Here is a 24,826-nt window from a genome sequence, read left to right on the forward strand (position 1 = left end):
GTGGAAAAGAGGACAAGGAGGAGGAGGAGGTGAATGAGGAAAGAGGAAGAAGCAAGGTGGAGAGAGGAAAATGGAGAGAGGAGGAGAAAGCAAAACAAGGAAGGAAAGAGAACATAAAGGAAGAGATGAATAAGGGAAGAGGAAGAAAGGCGAGGAGGGGAAGAGAAAAACGAGAGGAAAGAGAAACTTGGAGCAATGTGGAGGAGTAAGAGGAAGTTGGAGAGAATATTAGAGCAAAATGGAGAAAGGTGGAGAAAGAAAAACGGAGGAGAGAGCAAGAGAGAGAGAGAGAGAGAGAGAGAGAGAGAGAGAGAGAGAGAGGAAGGAACAAGGAGGAGGTGGAGGAGAGCAAGGAGGATGAGGCAGGTGGGAAAGGTGGGTGGTGAAAGGGTGCTTGAGACGCCTTCCTCATTGGTGGTGGTGGCGGTGGTGGTGGTGGTGGTGATGAGAGGGAGACGAGAATAGTGCTGCACATCTCCGCCTCTCATTACCGTCGCAGTCATGGTGATGGTGGTGGTGGTGGTGATGATGGTGGTGGTGGTGGTGGTGATGATGGTGGTGGTGGTGGTGGTGATGATGGTGATGGTGGTAGTGGTGGTGGTAGTAATGGTGATATTTGTTTCGCCATCACCTGCCTCCTTGTGTGTGTGTGTGTGTGTGTGTGTGTGTGTGTGTGTGTGTGTCCTTCCTTCTTTCACTGTCTAGTACACGTATTGACCTTGTATTGACCTTGTTTTTTCTACTTAATTACATTTCTTGCTTCTGTTGACGTATTTTTCTTTCTTTTTATGTTTGATTTTTGTTTGCCTTTTGTATCGTTCGTTTTCTTTCTTCTTTTCTTCCTTCCTATTTTGTTTTCTTCCCCCCTTTCTATTTCTTATTTTCTTCTGCCTCCTTCTCCTCCTCCTCTTCTTTCTCCTCATTATCATCTGCATCTCTTTTGCTTTCTCTTCCTCCTTTATTTTCTTTCTATTTTTTTTTCTTCTATTATATTTTGATCTTTTTCTCTCTCTCTCTCTCTCTCTCTCTCTCTCTCTCTCTCTCTCTCTCTCTCTCTCTCTCTCTCTCTCTCTCTCTCTCTCTCTCTCTCTCTCTCTCTCTCTCTCTCTCTCTCTCTCTCTCTCTCTCTCTCTCTCTCTCTCTCTCTCTCTCTCTCTCATCCTTCTACATCCCTTAAGAATTAATCATCTTTCCTTCTTCATAGTCATAAAAATAACACCTTCGACATTGGAACTCCCCCCATTTCACTTGTCACGACCTCACTTTTTCTACCTCAGGACTGAAACTCATCGCAGGAGTTCAAAACACATGGGAACAAAACACTCTCGGGGCGTCCTTTCTGCATCGATGTTGTTAACGATTCTGTACCTTGCCACGTGTGTGTGTGTGTGTGTGTGTGTGTGTGTGTGTGTGTGTGTGTGTGTGTGTGTGTGTGTGTGTGCGTGAGACAGGTGAACAGACAGACAGACGGACAGGCATTCGTACTCTCTTCCTTGTGTATACCTTTTGCTACCTGCTCTGATTGACGGTCTGTAATAAGCTCTGTATATATCTAGTGACATTTTCCTCCCCTTTGTGACTTATATTCTGAGTCCTTTGGCAATATAGGGTTGTTGGACTCATATATTTATTTATTTTCTACGTATTCTCTTCCTGGCGTATAGCTGTGCCTGTCCTGTTTTGTTTGACGGTCTGTAATAAGCTCTGTATATATCTAGTGACATTTTCCTCCCCTTTGTGATTTATATTCTGAGTCCTTTGAAAATGTAGGGTGTTGATGGACTCTTCTTTTTTTCTTTCTTTCTCTTTCTTTTTTTCTTTTTCTTTCCTTCCTTCCTTCTTTCCTTCCTTCCTTCCTTCTTTCTTTCGTTTATTCTTTTTCTTTTTTTCTTTCTTTCCTTCTTTCTCTTTCCTCTGTCTTTTATTCTTTCTTTCTTTCTTTCTTTTCTAAACAAAGGAAAGAGTTAAGGACAAAACAACAACAACAACAACAACAACAACGAGAAAAGAAACCCGCGTAACTACTCTTCTCCCAAAATGAAAAGTGATCGAGAATTCCCAAAAGACCATTCTGTAAAAAAACAAGTTATCATCTCATGGTTAACAATCCCTTCTAAGTTCTTTTAATCCCCTGTACTGTTCCCTTCCATGCTGTCTCAACTCTATTTCTCCTATCACTACCCCTGCCGCTGCCACCCCTGCTATCTCCAAGCCTCTAGAACCAGCAATAATATCACAACCCCTTCCGCCAGCTCATCCTTACCCTTGTCATGCCCCCAACCATCACGTGACCACCACACTACCCCTGCTGTCACTTACCCCTGTCTCCTGTAACACCATCACTATCACATTCTAATTACTTTCCTCCACGTCATCCATGCCTAACTTCTGCCTCACACACCTGCTGTTACGTGCCCACTAAATGTCACCTCCACCCCACCCCTGTCTCTGCTAACCCTTGTCGACTCCGCCTATGGAACTCGTAATTCCATCGCTTGTATAGATCTTTCCGCCTATCCATCGTTTTCCTTCTTCCTCGTTCCTACTTTGTTTCCTGCCCTCCTCTATTTCTTTTTTTTTTTTTTTTTGTCTTCAGCCTCCTTCTCCTCCTCCTCCTCCCGTTTCTCTCCCTTCCTATTTTGTTTTCGTCTTTCCTCTATTTCTTTTTTTTTTCTCTTCAGCCTCCTCCTCCTCCTCCTCCTCCTCCTCCTGTTTCTCTTCCTTCCTATTTTGTTTTCGTCTCTCCTCTCTCTTTTTTTTCTTCAGCCTCCTCCTCCTCCCCTTCTTTCTATTCCTTATTAACAACTGCATCTCATTTCGCCTTCTTTCTATCTTTATTTTCGTTTCCTTCTGTCAACGCCATTTTCTGCCAGTGAATATACCCCTGTCAATAGTGTCTCTACTACCACTACCACCACCACCACCACCATCGTCACCATCCTTATCCATCAGTTTCATTCACCATCACTGTCATGCTAAAACTGTAAATCCCGACTCACTATATATTATCATTATCATCATCACATTATCATCATCCTCCTCATCATCCCCACCCTATTACTAATCACCATCATTATCATCATCATCACCACTACTATCAACATCACCACCCGTCCTTACTGATATACCCTTACGTTATATACCCAAGGCCTTCAGAACAGTCCTTTGTTAGGGGTACCAAGAAGCCCTTATCTTTATAGTAACAGAAAATTTGATAACTTTAGATATTTTCATGTGTCTGTTTATTTGTTTTGACTTTGGACTGTAACCCTCGAGCCTTGACCATAAAGAGTTAGCCTCCAAATAGACACAATGGTTAGGATTTATTATTTATGAACTCAGAATACCTTAATTAAGACCTTTCTAACAACAGCAATATCCATTTTAGATACTTCTGCTTCCACCATGACTACCATCACCCATGACCACTATCACCTCCACCAACACCATCATCTCTACCAACACCACCACCACCATCTATTACTACTATTACATTACTATTATATTTATTTGTCTTTCACTGCTGTTACTACTACTATTTCTACAACTACTCGGATTTGAGCATCGAGGCCACGCGCAACTTTACCTGCTACCACTACTACTACTACTACTACTACTACTACTACTACTACTACTACTACAAAAAGATACCTCCACCTACTACTACTACTACTACTACTACTACTACTACTACTACTACTACCACATAAACCATTGCCTCGGTTTATTTACGATGGGGAAGATCAACAAACTGTGCGATTTAGCTGACATATACTCCGTCATCTGTACCGCTCACCACCACCACCATCACGACCACCTCCTCCTCCCACCTTCACTATCTCTCCAGCATCCACAGTGAGATAAGAGGGAAATAACTCTGAGGTATTGCGTGGTAGTGACATTCAAATTGACTCTCTCGTATATCTTCTGTTTCTTCCTCTACCTTTAGCTCCGATGTTCAGTTTCTTAGTGAGTAATGGCCAATTAGTACGCACCGTTGAACTTTCAGGCTCTTTCTCCTCCTCCTTTTCCTCCTTATTATCATCTGTATGTATTTGCTCCTTTCTCCCTTTTTCTTTTCTTCATATCTTGTTTAGAGGTATAAGAATAAAGCAGTGATATTGTTTTCTACAGTAATATTATTCCTCTGTGCGTACTTATTGGATTGGTTTGGTGCGTACGAAATGGGGAAACCTGCCATTTGTAGTCTAAGCTAGTTTTTTTACGATTCGCATATTATTGATGACGATTAATTAATTTTTGTTATTATTTTGAGAGAGAGAGAGAGAGAGAGAGAGAGAGAGAGAGAGAGAGAGAGAGAGAGAGAGAGAGAGAGAGAGAGAGAGAGAGAGAGAGAGAGAGAGAGAGAGAGAGTTAGAGAGAGAGAGAGAGAGAGAGAGAGAGAGAGAGAGAGAGAGAGAGAGAGAGAGAGAGAGAGAGAGAGAGAGAGAGAGAGAGAGAGAGAGAGAGAGAGAGAGAGAGAGAGAGAGAGAGACCTCCAGCCATGGAACTGCTCCCACAAACAAAGGACAGAAGGGGATCCCAAAAATAGAGGATCATATTCGATCGAGGAAGCGTCTTGCCAAGCATAGTAAGGGAGTCAAGGATGAAGGAGCGAAAACAAAGCAGACAAACCAAAGAAGAAAGTGAACAACCTGTTTGGTCGTGCAAAGTTTGGGTTCAGGAAGTTTGGTCGGAAAAAGTTTTGCTGTAGCAAGAAGTTATACGAAGCGAAGAAACAAAAATAACTTGTGTCCAAACCCTTGTCGCTGTTTTTTATGCAAACCTCTCTCTTGAACTTACTAACTACATGTCTCCACCTCCTCCTCAATCCCCCGCGGCTCCACTGCACACGACTCTCTCACTCTAGTCTAGTTCATCCCTATGCTGTCCAACTTCCAAATGCAAGAGTTGACTAGTATCTTAAATCATTCATACTCTTTCACTGTTAAAGTATGGAGCAGCCTGCCTTCATCCCTATTCTGTCCAACTTCTAAATGCAAGAGCTGGCTAGTATCTTCAATCTTTCACCTCTCTCACTGGTAAAGGACGGAACACCCTGCCTTCATCCCTATGCTGTCCAACTTCCACATGCAAGAGCTAACCATTATCTTCAGTCTTTCACCCCTCTTACTGGTTAAGTACGGAACACCCCGCCTTCATCCCTTTGCTGTCCAACTTTTAAATGCAAGTGTTAACCATCATCTTCAGTCTTTCATTCCTTTCACCGGTAATGTACAAAACAGCCTTCCTTTGTCTGTATTTCTTCTTTTCTACGATTTAAATATTTCCTTTGCTTAGTAAGATAATATATTTTTCTATCGTCCTTTTGCATCTTTATTAATTCCTTTGTTTATTCATTCATGATCTTTTACATGCTCTCAATTGATTTTGCCTGAGCGTTGCAGATACGAGGCCAGACCTTATCTCTCTCCTTCGCAAATTCCCCAAGCAAGTGTCAGCCTCTATAAATAGTGCGGTGATGTGGGGCGTAAAAACGTGCTTGGGAGACACTCGTGCAGGTAGACTTACGCACACACATGTGACTGATAGCAACCCGTACTTGACTTTGCTGCCGAACGATAGCGAAAGTGTGAGTAGATTAAAAAGAAATGGATAGAGACATACATAAACAAATTGTAGCGTACATTACTAAGCAGCTGGGCAGGAATATATGTGTAGTACTGAGATGCTGATAATGATAATAAGAATAAGAATAAGAAAAGAAGAAAGGAAAAAGAAAGAGAAGAAGAGGCAGGGGAAGAAGAAGAAGAAGAAGAAGAAGAAGAAGAAGAAGAAGAAGAAGAAGAGAAAATGGAAGAAGAAAAGGAAGAAAAAAGAAAAAAAAAAAACGTAATAACTTTAACAACAACAACAACAATACAAACAACAACCACAACAAAAACCACCACCACCACCACCACCACGAACAACAAAAAAAAAAAACACAAAAAAAAAAAACGCGGAATGACGACAGAGGGGCTTGTCTTCTCACGCCCTAGTCTCTGTCGCCCAGCCGTCCCAGTACTCAGACGTCAGTGGTGATGCTGTGGCCTGTATCCAAGGTGTAGGTGACCCTGTGCTCCTTTACATCTTACTCGTCATAGCGTGAAGAGGGGTTGGCGTTAAGGGGAGTGACCTCTTTTCTCTCCCGAGTGTCAAAGAGCTTTACATAAGAAGAAGAAGAAGAAGAGGAAGTAGAAGAAGAAGAAGAAGAAGTAGAAGTAGAAGTAGAAGTAGAAGAAGAAGAAGAAGAAGAAGAAGTAGTGTGAAGAGTGTTGGCGTTAAGGGGAAAGAAAAAAAAGATGTAGAAGAAGAAGAAGAAGAAGTAGTAGAAGAAGAAGAAGAAGGAGAAGAAGTGTGGTGAGTGTTGGCGTTAAGGGGAAAAAAGAAGAAGATGTAGAAAAGGAAGAAGAAGAAGAAAAAGAAGAAGAAGAAGAAGTGTGGAGAGTGTTGACCTTAATGGGACTGACCCGTGGAGGATTATTCCTTTTTACATCACGTCTCTCTCTCCTAGGTGACGTTGCCATAAGACTTTACGTAGCAAGAAAAAGAATAAGAGGAAGACGAATAATAATAATAATAATAATGATAAGAAAACTAGAAAAAAAGAAGAAAAAACGAAAAAAAAGAAAGAAAAGAAAAAAAAAAGATTAAAAACTAGAACAAATGCTTATAACTGACAATGATGTTTCTGTTTTCTGTCTTTTTTCTTACCGGAAAGAAAACAGCTCAAGGGCAATAACAAAAACGACAACACGATCTTCAACATCATCATTATCATCATCAACAACATCAATGACAGAACAAAAATGCCACACCACCACCGCCACCACTACCAAGGTGCGGTGCTGTCCTGGGAGGGAGGACTAAAGGCTCTTGTTTGGTGGCTGTTGTGTAGTAAGTTCCGCCACTTACTACATAACAGCAACCAAACAAGAGCCTTTAGCCCTCCCTCCCAGGACAGCACCGCACCTGGTCCACCACCAACACAGGCTGCGGCTCGGATTTCTGTGTGCATCACGAATTTATGACCGCCCTGAACCTTGTGTGCACTGTCTTGAGGAGGACCATGAACCTCTTATCCACTATCTGCTCCGATGCCCAGTCACGCAGCATCTCCGCAATTACCCTCAAGACCAAAATGCATCAGATACAGAAAAAGCTGCAGCAGTCGTCGCCTCGTTGAGGACTGAATCACTTCTTCCCCTCTGCAAAAATTATCCTCCACCGCGCTGAGTTTCCATAATTTACTGCTCTTCACTGAGGGGCTCATAGGTTAACCCGTGTCTATTAACCACCACCACCACCATCAACAACAACAACAATAACAGTCTCCCCTTACGTAACTCCTCGCAGTAAGTCAGGCGAGTCTTCATCACTGTCAGGTCCCCCTTGTGAGTCTTATCCTCTATCACTCGATTTTTTCCTCCTCCTTTAACCCCCGCCTTGTGACACCAATGAGGGCGTTATCGCTCGTCACGTTTCTCGGCGTTTATACTTTTTTGTGTGTGCGTTTTTTTCTTTTTCTTTTTTTTGCAGGTTAGCTTGTTGGGTATTATCTCGTGTCAGATGATAAAGCGTATGTGTCTGTGTGCGTGTATGTATGTATGTATGTATGTATGTACCTAAATTTGCATGTTTGTATGTATGAATATAATTGTCCGTGTATAATCTTAAAACCATCTCTGCATTTCTATAGGTATATTCATGTATAACTCTCTCTCTCTCTCTCTCTCTCTCTCTCTCTCTCTCTCTCTCTCTCTCTCTCTCTCTCTCTCTCTCTCTCTCTCTCTCTCTCTCTCTGTTTTCTATATATAAGAACAAAATAATTAAAATAACATTCACCACATATACCGCAACAAATACATTTATAAAACACAGAAAAACGCCAAGAACATTCAACCTTTCCTCTTTTTCCTATTCACGCAACATAACCCGAACCCAACACCACACATTATATACACAAAGGGCAAGTTTCAAGTATACCAGCCAGCCACCCACCCAGCCAGTCAGCTATTGCAAACACATATTGTTATTGTCTCCAGTCTCCCCCTGCAGACAAGGCCAGCCAGTCAGTCAGCCGCTCACACACACAACATTCTCCCTGCGGCTCACATCTCATTAGGAATCACTCAGCGCTGCCTGTCACTTACATTGCCCGTGCTATTGTGTTAAGGCCTGGAGGGAAGAGGTGTGGGTGGAGGCGGACAAGCGGTGGCCTCCATAGATAAGAGAGACACGTCGATACGTATGAATGAGAGTATTTGCAGAACACTGTATGGCTGGAGGTGAGAGAGAGAGAGAGAGAGAGAGAGAGAGAGAGAGAGAGAGAGAGAGAGAGAGAGAGAGAGAGAGAGAGAGAGAGAGAGAGAGAGAGAGAGAGAGAGAGAGAGAGAGAGAGAGAGATAATAGGAATGATGATATAAGAAACGGAAGAAAATTGAAATGAAAGGAAGGGAAAAGAAGGTAAAAAGGTGTGACATACAGATTAAGGAAAGTAATATGAACGGAAATAAAAGAACGGATGAAAAAAATAAATGAAATGAAGGGAAAAGAAGGAAAACCAGCAACATACAGATTAGTGAAAATGTTTATAATGGTTGTGCTACGTGCTTATAAATGAATGGAAACGTGCATATAATAACTGGTAATATAAGAAACGGTTGAAAAAGGAAAGGAAATAAATGGAAAAGGAGGAAAAAGATGACATACAGATTAGTGAAAATATATTTATAACGGTACTACGTTGTTATAAGTGAACGGGTAAGTGCGTATAATAACATACATATACGAAATAAACTGAAACATATTTATAATCACACTGCAGTAGAAAAAATACATGCTCACAGCCCCTTAGCGATAACACACCATATGATTACAACTTCAAGCGCTAATATAACAAACCAGGCGACAAAAAACTACCCGTGGAAATATACAAATAAACAAAAGATTAGGTATTACATAAGAACATAAGAACGTAAGGCGTCTGCAGGGGCGTCTGTCTGTGTTCGTTGAGGCATTGTATACAAACAGAGGCACGAGAGGAATGCACAGACATCACGTGACTTCGCCAAATAAAAGAAACACGCGAGATAACAAACGCAGAGAGATAAGAACGTGAGAATGCGAACAAATGGAAGAAATAACATAGTAGAGAGAGAGAGAGAGAGAGAGAGAGAGAGAGAGAATTACATAGATAACCAGACCACGCAGGCCAAGGTCAATGTCGTTGTTGTAAATGACGAAGAGAGAGAGAGGGGAGAGAGAGAGAGAGAGAGAGAGAGAGAGAGAGAGAGAGAGAGAGAGAGAGAGAGAGAGAGAGAGAGAGAGAGAGAGAGAGAGAGAGAGAGAGAGAGAGAGAGAGAGAGATTAGAACACGTAGTAGTTAACAAGAAAAAAAAGAGACATGAAGTAGGCGCATGCAGTTGAAGTTTACCAAATGCGTCTAGGAGAAAGTAAAAGAAGCTTACATTAAGAAATAGATAATGATGACTAACAAGAACACTAATGAAAAAACTGGAATTAAACTTGATGATATTGATTCTATATTTAGCTTCACCTTACAATTTTTTTTTACTTCTTTAACTTTTTCTTGCTTTTTCGTACTTTTTTTAATTCTACTTTTCTTACTTTTTTTTACTTTTCTTACTTTTTTATTACTTTTCTTACTTTTCTTACGTATTATTTCTTACTTTTCTATTTACCTTAGCCTTCTATTTATCTTTTCTATTTATTCCTGTTCAATCCGTCTATTTTTTGTTTTATTTATTTATCATTTATTTTTATTGATTTCTATTCTATTTTCCTTTCCTTTGTTTACCTTTTTTTTATTCAAGTTGGTCTTATTAGCGAGTTCCAAGCTATTATTTGTTTAGATCTTTTGTTTAGTTAGTCCTTGATATTTCTTTTTTCTTTTCTCTTACTATTTCTTTTTATCTATTGTTCTATCTACCTCAGCTTTCTATTTACCTGTATTTACCTTTTTGCATTTTACTCAGCATTATTAGAGAGTTGTGGGCTTTTTATTTGTGTAGATGTCTTTATTTTTAGTTAGTCCTTGATCTCTCTCTCTCGTAATATAAAAAGAAGTTTCGCAAGTGTAAACAATCATGGCAACAATTTCTTCCTTTTTACAAATATTTGCCCTTCTGTTTTACCTCTCTTCTTTGCCTTTTACCTACTCCTTCACCTTTTCTCTTCCTCCTTCTCTTCCTCTATTCCTTTGTCTTTTCCCAACTGCATTATCTGTTCTACTCCTCTTCCTCTAATCTTATATCCTTTATCTCCACCTTCACCTTTTCTCTTCCTCCTTCTCCTCCTCTACTCCTTTGTCTTTTGCCAACTGCATTATCTGTTCTACTCCACTTCCTCTACTCTTATACCCGTTATCTACTCTTTTAGCTGTTTTACTCCTCTTTCTCTACTCTTTTACCTTTTCTCTTCCTCCTCCTCCTCCTCCTCCTCCTCCTCCTCCTCCTCTACTCCTTAACATTTACCTTCAACTTTAACTTTACTATTAACTTTGCCTTCTCCCTTATCCTTTCCTTACCTTTCCCTCCTTTTTACCTTTCTCCTCTCTACTTTCTCCTCTATCTTTCTCCACTACCTTTCTCCTCTTTAAGTTCCACTCCACATCATATATTTAGTTTCGTTACCTTCTTACCTTCCCTCCCTTCCTTCCCTTCCTTCCCTCCCTTCCTTCCCTTCCTTCCCTCCCTCCCTTCCTCTTCACGCTGCTATCGACACCATAGCTCCTTACCTCCCTACCTTCCCTATCTTTCCTACCACCTTTCCCTCCCTTACCTTCCCTCACTACATTCCCTTCCTTTCCTCGCCCTCTACGCTGCCTTCCACACTCTGGTTTCCTTACCTCCCTCCCTACCCTCCCTTCCCAAGTTATTAGCCTCAAGGACACAGCAGAGGGACGACTTTTTTTTTTCTCTCTCCTCTCTAATTGACGCCTCATCCTAAAAGCTCCGGTAATCCTCCCTCATCCTCTACGTCCTTGTTTTCCATTATTGTGTCCTTGGGAACTCTCGCGCCCGTGTTAATTAATCTTATTACTCCAACTGATGATTTAACGAAGTAATTGAAGCTGTTGTTGATTCTCCGTCAGCCCTTATTAGCATTCTGTTTGGGGTTATTATGTATACTTCTGTTTTAGGATATTAATTAAGTGTGTGTGTGTGTGTGTGTGTGTGTGTGTGTGTGTGTGTGTGTGTGTGTGTGTGTGTGAGAGAGAGAGAGAGAGAGAGAGAGAGAGAGAGAGAGAGAGAGAGAGAGAGAGAGAGAGAGAGAGAGAGAGAGAGAGAGAGAGAGAGAGAGAGAGAGAGAGACCCCACCTTACTTCACCATCCATGGCTTTATCTAACCTCTTCTTGAATGTATCTACGGTATTGGCACCCACAACATGGCTCCCAAGCCTGTTCCATTCGTCCGCCACTCTATTGGTGAACCAATTCTTGCCTATGCCTTTGTTGAATCTGAATTTGTCTAACTTAAAACCATTGCTACGCGTCCTACCTGGCTCTTTTACTATCAAAATCTTATTGACATCCCCTTTATTAAAGCCCTTCATCCATTTATAGACTTCGATCAAGTCTCCTCGCAACCTTCGCCTTTCTAGAGAGTGTAGATTTAACTGCTTCAGCCTGTCTTCATAAGGCAAGTTTCTCACCCCCTGAATCATCTTTGTCATCCTCCTCTGTGCAGATTCTAACATCTTGATATCCATTCTATAGCAGGGGGACCAGAACTGAACTGCATAATCGAGATGAGGTCTAACTAGTGCTAACTAAAGTATGAGGATGACTTCAGCGCTCCTATTGCTTACGCTCCTTGAGATGAAACCAAGTACTCTTTTTCCCGATTTTTAGCCTGAATGCATTAAGCCCTAGGACGGAGGTCAGCGCTCACTAGGATTCCTAAGTCTCTCTCACGCCCAGACCTGCTTAGAGGAGTGCCATTTAAGGAGTAATTGTGTGAGGGGTTATTCCTACCTACATTCAGAATACTACACTTCCCGACATTGAATTCCATCTGCCACTTCCCCGCCCAATCATATAGTCTGTCAAGCTCATCCTGGAGAACGCTAGCGTCCCTGTCTGATTGGATTACTCTACCGATCTTGGTATCATCTGCGAACTTGCTGACATCACTACTAATTTCTGTGTCCAAGTCATTGATGTAAATAATAAAAAGCAGAGGACCCAGCACCGACCCTTGTGGGACTCCACTCGTAACACTGCCCCATTCAGATTTTTTACCATTGATTTGCACTCTCTGCACCCACCACTAAGCCACGCCCTGATCCAGTTCAAAACTTTCCCATCTATGCCGTGAGCCTGTAATTTTAGTAATAGCCGGTGATGGGGAACTTTGTCGAACGCTTTACTGAAATCTAGATACAATATGTCATAGTTTTCATCTCGGTCAACCGCCTCGATTACTTTAGTGTAGAAGGACAACAGGTTAGTAAGGCAAGACCTACCCTTTGTGAATCCATGCTGTGAATCATGAATTAAATTATGCTTTTCTAGATGGTCCCGAATGCTCCCGGCTATAATTGACTCCAACATCTTTCCTACAACTGATGTTAAGCTAATTGGGCGATAATTTGAGGTGGCTGACTTGTCTCCCTTTTTGAAAATCGGCGTCACATTAGCTACTTTCCATTGATTGGGCACATACCCAGAATTTACCGACATCTTAAAGATATCGGTAAGCGGGCCACTGTGGACCTCCTTGCACTCTTTCAGCACCCTTGGGAATACTTCGTCTGGGCCCGGCGATTTGTTTTTCTTCAACCTACTAATCTCATCCTGGACTACTTGCGTAGTGATGATCATATCCCTCAACTTGTCGTTCTCTTCGCCCTCATATACCTGAACTCTCTCCGGAATGGATGTTAGATTTTCCTGCGTGATACTCCGACATGAAGTTTTTGTTTGCAGTATCCACCCATGTTTCCGTGATAGCTATAATGTTGAATTTCTCGACACATGCTTTCCCCCTCAGTAGATCTATCTTGTTCCTGAGACTCCTACTGTTGGTGTAATAAGCCGTTAGCCCATCCTTTCTTACATCCTTTCGATTACTCCTACTCCCCATAGTCCCAGTCTGCGATACATAGCCACTGATGACAGGCCCTCCCCCCTTGCCTACTCTAAAAAATCCTGTAGGGTGCTAAGTGATCGCTCGAGGGAGTCTGCGAGAACCTCCACCCCCTGGAGTGACAGGTGCACCCCATCCTTGGCATACAAGGTGCCTTTATCGTAGAAGAGGTCCCAATTATCCAGGAAAAGCCAACCATTTCGCTGACAGTGGGCCGCCAGCCTGCTGTGTACTGCTAAGGCTCTGGAAAGCCATCCCTCACCTACCCCCCTCCTCGGCAAAACACCACAAACGGCCCCCCCCATGAAGTCTCTCACTTTAGCGAACGATTCCCTGACGCGCCGAAATATCTCTTCGCTACCCACTCTACCGATGTCATTACCCCCGAAACTGCAGAAGACGATAGGCTGTGTCCTCTACCCTGCTAAAATTTTCTCCATCCTGTCAGATACGTGTTATATGCCTGCCCCGGGAAAGCACACTCGAAGCCTTTTTTCCTTATCCCTTGAACAAAAGTACCTGTCAATGAACCTGACTTGAGAGTCCCCAACCACCAGGACTTTCCTCTTAGAAACTGTGTCAGTAGACGGAAGGGAAGCCGCTACAGGTGGAGATGGAGCGGCGGCAACAGGGGAGGAGGAGGAGGAGGAGGAGGGGAAGAAGGAGGAGGAGGAGGAGGAGGAGGGGAAGAAAGAGGAGGAGGAGGAGGAGGAGGAGGAGGAGGAGTGGGAGAAGGAGAGAGAGGAGGGGGATGACGTCGAAGGGGAAGGGGGAGAGGAGGAGGTGGCTGAGGTGGTGGCGGAGGAGGTGGTGGGGGAGACGGTGGAGGAGGGGGAAGAGGGGGGGGAGGAGGAGGGGACAAGGGAGGAGGCGGAGGAGGTAGCGGCTGTGGAGGAGGGGGGAGGGGAGGCGAGGGTGGAGGAGAGAGGAGAGGGAGAGCAGGGAGAGGCGGATGAGGGGAAAGAGGAGGAGGAAAGGGGAGAGGAACGGGTGGGGGCGAGTGAGAGGAGGGAGGGTGGGTGTGCGGCGGGCGAGGTGGACAAGACAGAGGGGCCTTGGGTGGGAGGATGGGGGGTGAGGAACACCCGCGAGTGGAACAGGTGCTACACGTTGTTGTGAGGAGTCCTTCCCTCAAAAATTCAATGTCCCGTGTCAACGCATGAATAGCATCTTCTAGGTGTCTGATGTTCCTTTCATCTTTCTTTGCCTTCATACAAAACCGACATGTATCGATTGCTCCTTTGCTTGTTTTAAAATATTGAGGCGCTTGTCGGCATCCGCATTCGACACAGCGTTTTAACGTGGTGGGCATTTTGCCTTTGTCTATTCCTGAGACAAAACAAAGGGTCTCTTTGGAATTGCGCCCACCGCGCGGCGGGGTTGACGCCGCGTCGGGATTTTCCGGTCCGGTCAAACAAAGAAGGGAAATCAGCCTGAAACAAGGGCCTCCTAGTACGTACAGTTCCTGGAAAATAATTAGTAAATTATGTGTTGTAAAGTTAAGAAGGAGTGTAGTAAAGTTAGGAAGGAGTTGTATGTGCACCACAGTGATGTGAGTGAGGAGGTGTAGGGAGGTGTAAGGTGTGGGCAGAGGGGAAGAGCAAGTGTGCAGGGGAGAATGTGTTTAAGTAAAGTAGACAGGAATATAACACTTAGCAGGGCAGTGTTGAGCAGTAGAGGTCAGCGAAGCAGCAAAGCAGCAGCAGCAATAGGAGAGCCTCAGGATATGCTCCTCCTCCTCCTCCTCCTACTCCTCCTTCTCCTTTTCTCCCTGATACAGCTTCCAGAAAGAGACGCATCAGTAAAGGTTAGTGAGTGGGCGATGAAGTGAGTGCAGCAGGTTTAAATCCACACTTTCCTTCCTCTTCCTTTCCCTTCCCTTCTTCTCTATCTTCATCATCCTCCCATCTTCCTTCTCCTCCTCCTCGTCCCCCCATCCTCCTCCTCCTCCTCGTCTTCACTTCAGTTCCCCCGAGCAAGTGGGGTCACACACATGAAAGCACTGCCCACTAATTACTACCAACCACCACCACCACCACCACCACCACCACCACAACCCCCCCTTTAACTTCACCCCTTGACTGGCAGCCGAGGGATTGAAGGGATTGGAGAAGCGGTAAACACAGTTCGCTTCTCAGAATGGATCAGTCATCTCTCATTCCCTCGCCCCCTTCTCTCTCTCTCTCTCTCTCTCTCTCTCTCTCTCTCTCTCTCTCTCTCTCTCTCTCTCTCTCTCTCTCTCTCTCTCTCTCTCTGTCTGTCTCTTCCCCTCTCTCTCTCTTCGTCCTTTGTCGTTTCATCCTCTGAGAAGTTGTCGTGTTTTCTTCTTTTTCCTCCTTTTCTTCTTCTTCTTCTTCTTCTTCTTCTTCTTCTTCTTCTTCTTCTTCTTCTTCGTTGTTGTTGTTCTTGTTGTATTCTTGTTCTTGTTCTTGTGTTTGTTCTTCTCCTCCTCTCTCCTCTTCTTCATATATTGCAAAGGCAGTCGTTGGATTTTTCGATTACTCTTAGCGCATCTCTTTAATAATTACTCTCTCGGGCTCTAATAAGTAAGTAAACGGTAACGAGGCTTTGAAGACGAAGCATGCACACGCTATACACGGCTAGAGAGACTTGCCTGAGGGTGTAGGTGTGTGTGCTTTTGAGAGACTAAGAAACAGGTGAATCTGCGTAGCTTGACCCTCCCTGTTCCCCTTTCCTTTCCTGCCTTGACTTGCTTCCTCTTCCCTCCATCCCTTTTGAAAACTAACAAAATTTTCATTATTACCATATTTGTTTAGCTGTTTTAAAAGGTATGACTCATTTTTTGTCTTTTGTGAGGGGTAGATCGACCAATGGCTGAGCGAAGAAGTTGATAGATAGATAGGTAAATAGATTGATAGATAGATGGATAAAGAAATGAATAGATAAATAAGTAGATAACAATATTCTGAGAGGTAGATCGACCAATGGCTGAGCGAAGAGGTAAATAGTTAGATAGGTAAATAGGTTGATAGATAGACAGATAAAGAGATGAACAGATAAGTAAGTAGATATAAAGATACTGAGATAGATAGAGACAAAAACCCTTTGCCACGTCCTCCTCCTACTCTTCCTCCTCCTCCTCTTCTACCGCCTTCACCTCCTCATCCTCGTCCTTCTCCTCCATCTCGCTAGAATGGTGCTCCGGTAAGGACGATAAGAGAAGCCCCAAAAATCACACCCACATAGTTACAAAGTCGTCATTATACTCCCTTTAGCGCCGCCATGGGTTCTTATGCAGTGCTTGAATACCATTAATACCACACAATACGTAACCATCCGTGTCTCGTTAATCTGGCCGGGTCCTCAGCTTGCGAGTGGTGTCAAAGGCGTCGCTAATGAAGCAATCAGTACACACAAAGCGAGTCCCAACCCCAGGGCCTGATGATGGGGATGATACCTCCACTTCGCCGTCGTCGTCTTCATCTCCTCGTTTTTATCGCTACTAATAACACTAATAATAATATAGATGGTAAGAGTGATGGTCGGTATACAAAGCGAGCGGGAATACAAGGGGCGTCTTCTTCTTCGTCTCCTTGTTTTTATCGCTACTAATAACAATAACAATAGTGGTAATAGTGAGACTCAGTATACAAAGCAAGCGGCAATAGAAGGGCATTTTCTTCTACTAATGACAATAAAGATAATGATTAGTCAGTCAGTAAACAAAGCCAGTGGCGACCCAAAGGACATGACGCAGCTAATGAGACCTCGATATGTTCTTGATCTTATTAGTAGTATGAGCAACAATAACGATAATAGGAGTAATGGTAATGACAGTAGGCGGGCAATCTTTCCCATCATCATTTTGACATTATATTCACCTCATCTACCAGTGCTGTCACCCTTCACTCTACTACTGCTCCCCTTCCCCTCGTCACCTAGTAAAAGAAGTAATAGCAATGAAATAATAGTAATAATGATGGTAATAATAATAGTAGCAGTTAATCTTTCCCATCATCATTTTGACATTATATTCACCTCATCTACCAGTGCTGTCACCCTTCACTCTACTACTGTTCCCCTTCCCCTCGTCACCTAGTAAAAGAAGTAATAGGAATGAAATAATAGTAATAATGATGATAATAATAATAGTAGCAGTTAATCTTTCCCATCATCATTTTGACATTGTTTACTCTTCACCTGCCCATGCTTTCACCATTCACCTTACTACTCTTTCCCCTTCCCCTCGTCTTGTAGTAATAATAGATAGCAATGAAGGTGAATGTAATAATAATAATAGTTGCAGTTAATCTTTCCCATCATCATTTTGACATTGTTTACACTTCAACTGCCAGTGCTTTCATTCTGCTACTGTTTCCCCTTCCCCTCGTATCCTGGTAATAATAGTAAGAATATTAACACAAAATCGTTATATTCCAAAGTTCATCAATAATTATTTTCGACGGTATGCATCACAACAAACAGCTGTATCAAAGAGAAGCCAAAAAATATTGTTTGCAATCGTTAAAACTGTTTTGTCAACTAAAAAAAATGTGTTTCCAAAAAATATTGTTTTGTGAAATGTTAACGTCAAAAACTGTCAAATAAAAAGAAAAGAAAACAAAAACAAAAACGTGTTATGTACGTTAGCTGCATGGCTCAAAAATCCGATTGTCACTAACTAGACGAAATCTTTCCCTCAAATACTTGTAACACGGTATTGCTCTGATCATTACTTTGGTCGTTAGGGAAATACATGTTAAAACTCGTACATCGAAGTGCAAAACTACAAACTTTTTCTATGTTTAAAAACTTTGTCTTTGTTTAAGAGGTATATACATATTGCTCTTCAATGGTACAACACCATTTTTTATCATTACTCAGGTCTTAAGCAAGCATATTAATATTCATACATTATAAAACATGACTACTAAATTTGTTGAATGTTAATACGGTACTGCTCTTCAATGCTACTACCCGGTTTTTATCATTACTCTTGTTAAGCAAATACATGTTAATATTCATACATTAAACAAGACTGCTAGGTTTGCCCCGTGAATGTGTCTGTCTCGGTGGGGCTGGCGGTGTCAAAAGATGAGCCTAATGAAGTAATCAAGGCACGGAGGAGCGGGAGTCAGGAGCGCGGTGCAAGGAGTGGAGCCTAACCGCCTGACTTCACGGGGCAGTAATATAATCGTCACCTCGGAGCGGCTTCATCTTGTATTCAGGCGTTCATTCGGCGGCGGCGGCTCTGCTCTGCTTTGGTGACTAATACGACGTGACTTAGTGATTTACTATTCGTGTGGTGTGTCTATCTCGAAGGTTTGTATTAGTTTTATATCTTCAGTTCGGGTCTTCAAGCACGAAACTGTAATACCTCGTGATTACACTAATTTTTTTCTGAACTCTGACAAATTAGTCTCAATTATTTTTTATTCATAGGATTTTTGTAACTAACGCTAGCACATTAATGATTTACTCCCCTCAGTGTTATATATCAAGGGGGGTTAGTTTTTTCGGAGGTTCGATCGGCACTGCATGGTCATAGCTACCGCCACTCAACTGTACTAATTCATTTTATTACCGCTCAGCATCTTTAATCAGGTTATTTATTTTATCATTATATTATTAAAGTACTCTTATATCATTGGTCTATAGCTGGATTTGTATGCTTAGTTTGTGTGGAAGAGAGTGATTCTTCCCGTTCCCCCCCAGCCTTTTTTTTTTTTTTTATCAATGGAGCTACTGTAAAAAAAATATTTGTGCATCAGAGTAACGTTCACATAAAAAAAAAAACGCTTGAGTGTCCTCGGTACGCACCTGTTGAGTCCTTGGCTGCAGTTCCGAGAAACACTTCTTATCTTCGTGGAGGAACGCGCATCGTTTCCTGTTCTGTGTAATGTGTATATTATAACATACATGTGAATGTGTGAATGTATGTCGTATCGCCATGGCCCAGCGGCGCCAGGACGTTACGACATACATTCACACATTCACATGTATGTTATAATATACACATTACATCTGCCTTCGTTGACTGTCGCTCTTGATACTATTGGGTTTTGTTTGCAGAAGTGAGACAATGAGAGCCTGAATATAATGACCATCGCTGCTGATGTAGTTATGGTGCAGTCTTCTCTCAATGACGTCCAGAACACACCGGGTGACATTACTGCATATAACTCCATTTTTATGTTTTGGTTCCACTGACATTACTTTTCGGAGCCTGTGTACATTATGTTGATATTTTGATTCAGTTTGATCTCAGTCATACTTGGACAGTCACATGGACAAAGGAGAGGAACAGCTTTTTTCTGTCTACGCCAAGCCATTGCCCGAAGCATTGTCATTCTAAGATCTGTTTTCTATTTTCTGTCGCACTGAAGATATTTCGTAGCCTGAGAGGATTATTCGAATGTTAAAAAAAAAAGTATTAGCTCAGTTATACTTGGACAGAAGGGGGGAACAGCTTTTTTCTCCAGTCCATGTCAAGTTACTGGCCAAAACACTACCATCCTAAGATCAATTTTCTGCCATTTCCTTTTCTGTTATTTATATTTCTTTGGTTCTTGGAGTTATGATTCCTTGTCTTTAAATATTTCACCAGGTTTTCACTCTCAAACTCTCTTATGTAGGTATTGTGGCGCTGACACCATGACTTAACACAGGATTCTCTTTTCTTTTTATACTCGTACTTGGTTCTGGTTGTTGTGCTTCATTCTACTTTCACCACCTAAACCTTCACACCTTCACAAACCTTCGCACGCCCCATTTTCAAGCACATCAACAAACAACATGCAGAGATCAATTGCAACTCTCTCGACACACTCCTCGGACACTCCTTTTCAAACACTCCAACAATTTTTCAGTCTGTAACATCCATATGGCACTGTCACGTAAGCTCCACTATAAGCCTCAACAGTGTCTTTTTACATACTATCAACTGAAGTATAGTCAACATCTTCACGCGTCTGGAAATAATCCCTTAACACACTAGCCCCGTCCACCGCCCCACTCAAGACTGACTGACACCCTACACTGTATCAAGGCCGCCTGGCTGCTCACGTGTCTCATTACCTGTCTTATTCGTGACGGCCACTTTATCACGGGGCGGCCAGCTGGTGCCTGATCGGGAGGGGATGCATTCGAGCGCCAGTCACGTAGCGAGCACTGCAGCAGCAACGTAACGAGGGGTATATATTTAGTAGTAGTAGTAGTAGTAGTAGTAATAGTAGTAGTAGTAGTAGTAGTAGTATTGTCGCAGAAGGAAGATAGAGAGAGAGAGAGAGAGAGAGAGAGAGAGAGAGAGAGAGAGAGAGAGAGAGAGAGAGAGAGAGAGAGAGAGAGAGAGAGAGAGAGAGAGAGAGAGAGAGAGAGAGAGAGAGAGAGAGAGAGAGTGGAGAGAGAGGGATAGATGGTCTCTCTCTCTCTCTCTCTCTCTCTCTCTCTCTCTCTCTCTCTCTCTCCCCCTTAGTGTACATATCCAGTGAGGAAGAAATTCATTTTCCGCCTTGTCCGATTTCGTTTACCTCAGACTTAAGGGCGGATCAAATTGTTTACTGACCACCGTGTGTGTGTGTGTGTGTGTGTGTGTGTGTGTGTGTGTGTGTGTGTGTGTGTGTGTGTGTGTGTTTAGCAATTTGGTTTGAGTGATCCTATTTAAATTTTGTGTATAGTCTGTCTGTCTATCTGTCTGGCTGAGTCTTTGCCTTTCTGTCTATCTATCTTTCTAGCTATCTGTCTGTCTCTTATTTCCCTCTCTCTGCTTTCATCTTTTTGTGTCTCTCCCTTTGTCTCTACTTTTCTATCATAGTAAAAGTCGTGCAAACCATTAAGAACTGACTCCCCTTCCCTTCCCGTCCTCTCCTCCCCTTTTTCCCCTTCCCTCCCCTTCCTCCACTCACCTAACCTCCCACACCTACCTCTCACAAATCAGTCAGTGGCTTCAAATTTTTCCACGCATGACTTCACCTCACCATAAACACTGCCCCAATACCTCCCCCTGAAGAAGACCCACCGGGGAGAACCATCGGAGCCATATGCAGCAGTTCAAACAGGTAAGCACGCAGGGTGGTTTTTCCTTCCTCTTGTGTACACTGGCCGTCTTTTTCCATACATCATTATTATTTTTGGGAAGGGTGGGAAGGGGGAAGTCCAACCTTACGTACATTAGTCTGGCCACCACCACCACCACCACGACGCTGCCCGAGGTGAGGTGAGTCAGCTTAGCAACACCTTGATTCACACCAGGCGTCAAGGTGCTGAGGGCTGGGGGGGAAGGGGGAGGAGAGGGATGCGAGGGGAACAAGGAGGAGGAGGAGGAGGATGCGTGGAAACATGGAAGAGCAGGCAGAAGAGGAATGTTGGGAGGGTGAAGGGGGATGGGAGGTGGACGAGAAAGAGGATAAGGAAGCGTGCAACATAGAAGAGAGGACAGAAGAGGGCTGTTGGGAGGGCGAGACAGAGGAGAAGGAAGCGTGGAAACAAAGAAGAGCAGGCAGAAGAGGCATGTTGGGAGGGTGAAGGGGGATGGGAGGTGGACGAGAAAGTGGAGCAGGAAGCGTGGAAACATAGAAGAGCAGGCAGAAGAGGCATGTTGGGAGGGCGAGAAAGAGGAGAAGGAAGCGTGGAAACAAAGAAGAGCAGGCAGAAGAGGCATGTTGGGAGGGTGGCGGGGGAGGGGAGGTGGACGAGAAAGAGGATAAGGAAGCGTGCAACATAGAAGAGAGGGTAGAAGAGGCATGTTGGCAGGGCGAGAAAGAGGAGAAGGAAGCTTGGAAACATAGAAGAGCAGGCAGAAGAGGCATGTTGGGAGGGTGGAGGGGGATGGGAGGTGGACGAGAAAGTGGAGCAGGAAGCGTGGAAACATAGAAGAGCAGGCAGAAGAGGCATGTTGGGAGGGTGGAGGGGGATGGGAGGTGGACGAGAAAGTGGAGGAGGAAGCGTGGAAACATAGAAGAGCAGGCAGAAGAGGCATGTTGGGAGGGTGAAGGGGGATGGGAGGTGGACGAGAAAGTGGAGAAGGAAGCGTGGAAACATTGAAGCACAGGCAGAAGAAGAGTGTTGGGATTTAATGAGGTTGCCTGCTGAAATGATGTTCTCTATTAGTCAGGTTCTTCAGTAACTAAACGGAACAGATTAAAGCACTTGCCGTACCTTCATTCGGTTAAGGATCAATATTATTTTTAAAGGCGGAAAAAGATGTGGGTAGGTAGGATGAGGATGAGGATGACGGTGAAAATGGTGGAAGGTGAAGAATGAAGAAGGGGAAGAAGGAGGAAGGTGAAGAACGAGAAAGATGAAGAAGGAGGAATGTAAAGAAGGAGGAGGGTGAAGAACGAGAAAGATGAAGAAGGAGGAAGGTGAAGAGAGAGAGAAAGGTGAAGAAGGAGGAAGGGTTGAGTAGTGGAGGTGCATTTTGGTGGTCAGGTGTAAGGGGGAAGAGAAAGAAGAGAAGAGAAGAGAGGCGAGAAGAGAGGTGCAAGAGGGAGGGGCTAGTCAGGTTGGTATATAGGGAACCAGATGTGACAGGCAAAGATGCATGGCAGGGGTAGGCAGGTAGACAGACGGATAGGCGGTAGGTAGGTAGGGAGGGAGGGAGGCTGTGTTTATGCATCTGTCTCCGTTGGGTAAGGAAGGTAAGGGTGGAAGGGAGAGGTATTGGGGTGGGAAGGTAAGCCGATGAGAGAGAGAGAGAGAGAGAGAGAGAGAGAGAGAGAGAGAGAGAGAGAGAGAGCGACGGAGGGCGTTACGAGATACAAAACAGGTAGGAAGGTAGTTTATAAAGGTGTAAGTGAGAGGTAGAGGATCATTATGGGGAGAGGTAAGCAGGTGATGGATATGGGGCAGCATGGAGGGATAATAGAGAAGGAAGGGAAGTCGATGGGAGAGAGAGAGCGAGGGAAGGCGTTACGAGAGACAAAACAGGTAGGGAGGTAGTTTATAAAGGTGTGCAGGTGAGAGAATAGGGAAGGAAGGGAAGTCGATGAGAGAGAGAGAGCGAGGGAAGGCGTTACGAGAGACAAAACAGGTAGGGAGGTAGTTTATAAAGATGTGCAGGTGAGAGATAAGGATCATTATGGGAAAAGGTAACCAGGGGGCGTTGAACTGTCAAGTAACTAGGTAGGTATAAATAGGAAAGGGTCGATAGGGAGGTACATAAACAACGGCGAATAAATAGCTTAGTTAAAAAGGAAAACATGTGAATAGCAACCCAGACAGCCCTCTACCTTTTTATCTCCTTCCTTCACCCACTTCCAACTTTACCTAACTCTATCCCCCTCTTCATTCACCCCCCTTTCCACTATCCCCGACCAAAACAGGACAAATTCTTTTTAGGAGCAGCGAGTAGCGGGCTTTTTTTTATTAATGTTTATTTTTTTGTGCCCTTGAGCTGTCTCCTTTGCTGTAAAAAAAAAAATATATATATATATATATAAAAGAGTGATCATTATGGGAAAAAGGTAAGCAGGTGATGGACAGGGAAGAGCGTGGGCTTGCCAGATAACTAGGGAACTATATTTAGGAATCTCAATTGGACGTAGGCGATGTTAGTAAACTGATGTCTTTCTAAGGTTGGGAAGAGAAGCGTGGGAGAGAGAAGAGGAGGGGAAGGGAAGGGGAGGGAGGAAACGATTTGGTGAGGGCGATGGAGGTGTGTGTGAATTCCAGATAACTAGGGCAGTATAAATAGGAATCTTCATTGGGCGTAGGTGTAGTCTGTAAGCGTTCGTCTCTGTAAGGTGGCGGTGATTAGCGTGGTAGAGAGCTGTGGAGGGGAAGGGAAGTGTGTATGGAAATTCGAGGTAACTATGTAGGAATAAAAATTAAACTCCATTGGTCGTGGGTAATGGTTGTAAGCGAGGTAAGCGTGGGAGAGAGAGAGAGGAGGGGAGGGAGGAAACGATGCAGGTGAGTGACATGGAGGTGTGTGTAATTACCAGATAACTAGTGCACTATATATAGGAATCTTCATTGGGGGTAGGTATAGTTTTTTAAGCGTACGTCTCTGTAAGGCGGCGAAGATAAGCGTGGGAGATAGGAGTGGAGAGGAGTGAAAAGGGAGAGAGGAAACGGTGTAGGAGAGGGAGATGGAGGTGTGTGGGAGGGACAGGTAGGGAGAGAAGAGGAGGAGGAGGGACGAGTTGATGCAGGTGAGGGAGATAGAGGTGTATGGGAGGGACAGGACAGGTAGGGAGAGAAGAGGAGGAGGAGGGACGAGTTGATGCAGGTGAGGGAGATAGAGGTGTATGGGAGGGACAGGTAGGGAGAGAAGAGGAGGAGGAGGGACGATAGAAGTGTATGGGAGGGACTGGTGGGGAGAGAAGAGGAGGGAAAGGGAGGGAAGCTATGATGCAAGTGAACGGGGTGGAGGTGTGTGGGAGGCAGAGACAGGTGGGTGGATATATCGGGACTCAATTGGACGTAGGTGGTGTTTTTGCTTCTGTCTTCGCTTGGCTTAATCACACGCGGCGAGGAGTGGACTCAATTGCCTCTCCAAACACACTCCACCTCCCCTCTGACGCTGACGTGAGCCCCGGTGTGTTGTAAGAGATTAAAGTGCAGGTCGAGGGTCAATGTAAGGATCAGCTCAGGTTAACGTGATGCTAAACCCCGCTCAGTATCCCATCAGATTATTCGTGTATTCCTCAGCATTCCATCATTTCTCTTCCTTCCCGGGCTGTTATTTAGTTGGTTTAATGAATAACGTTTTCCCCTCTCTCCCATTACAAAACTCTTCAGCTTCCCA

The 24,826-nt window shown here is 43.8% G+C and overlaps 1 protein-coding gene across 2 annotated transcripts in view; it reads right to left on the bottom strand.

Moving 5' to 3' along the window:
- Window positions 1-24,826, bottom strand: part of LOC126980980 (adenylate cyclase type 2-like) — a 115,261-nt gene that overhangs the window by 77,487 nt on the left and 12,948 nt on the right. Inside the window, exon 1 of one of the 2 annotated variants that reach the window (XM_050831504.1) lies at window positions 18,898-19,022. The exons of the other annotated variant lie outside the window; for it this stretch is intronic. Coding sequence (XP_050687461.1) covers window positions 18,898-18,998 — 101 coding nt within the window. The 5' untranslated portion in view covers window positions 18,999-19,022. Of the gene's footprint in view, window positions 1-18,897; window positions 19,023-24,826 lie in introns of those variants that run through there. 2 annotated transcript variants of the gene reach the window in all.

This window comes from Eriocheir sinensis, chromosome 46 (genome assembly GCF_024679095.1).
Source record: "Eriocheir sinensis breed Jianghai 21 chromosome 46, ASM2467909v1, whole genome shotgun sequence".
NCBI classification, from domain to species: Eukaryota; Metazoa; Arthropoda; class Malacostraca; order Decapoda; family Varunidae; genus Eriocheir; species Eriocheir sinensis.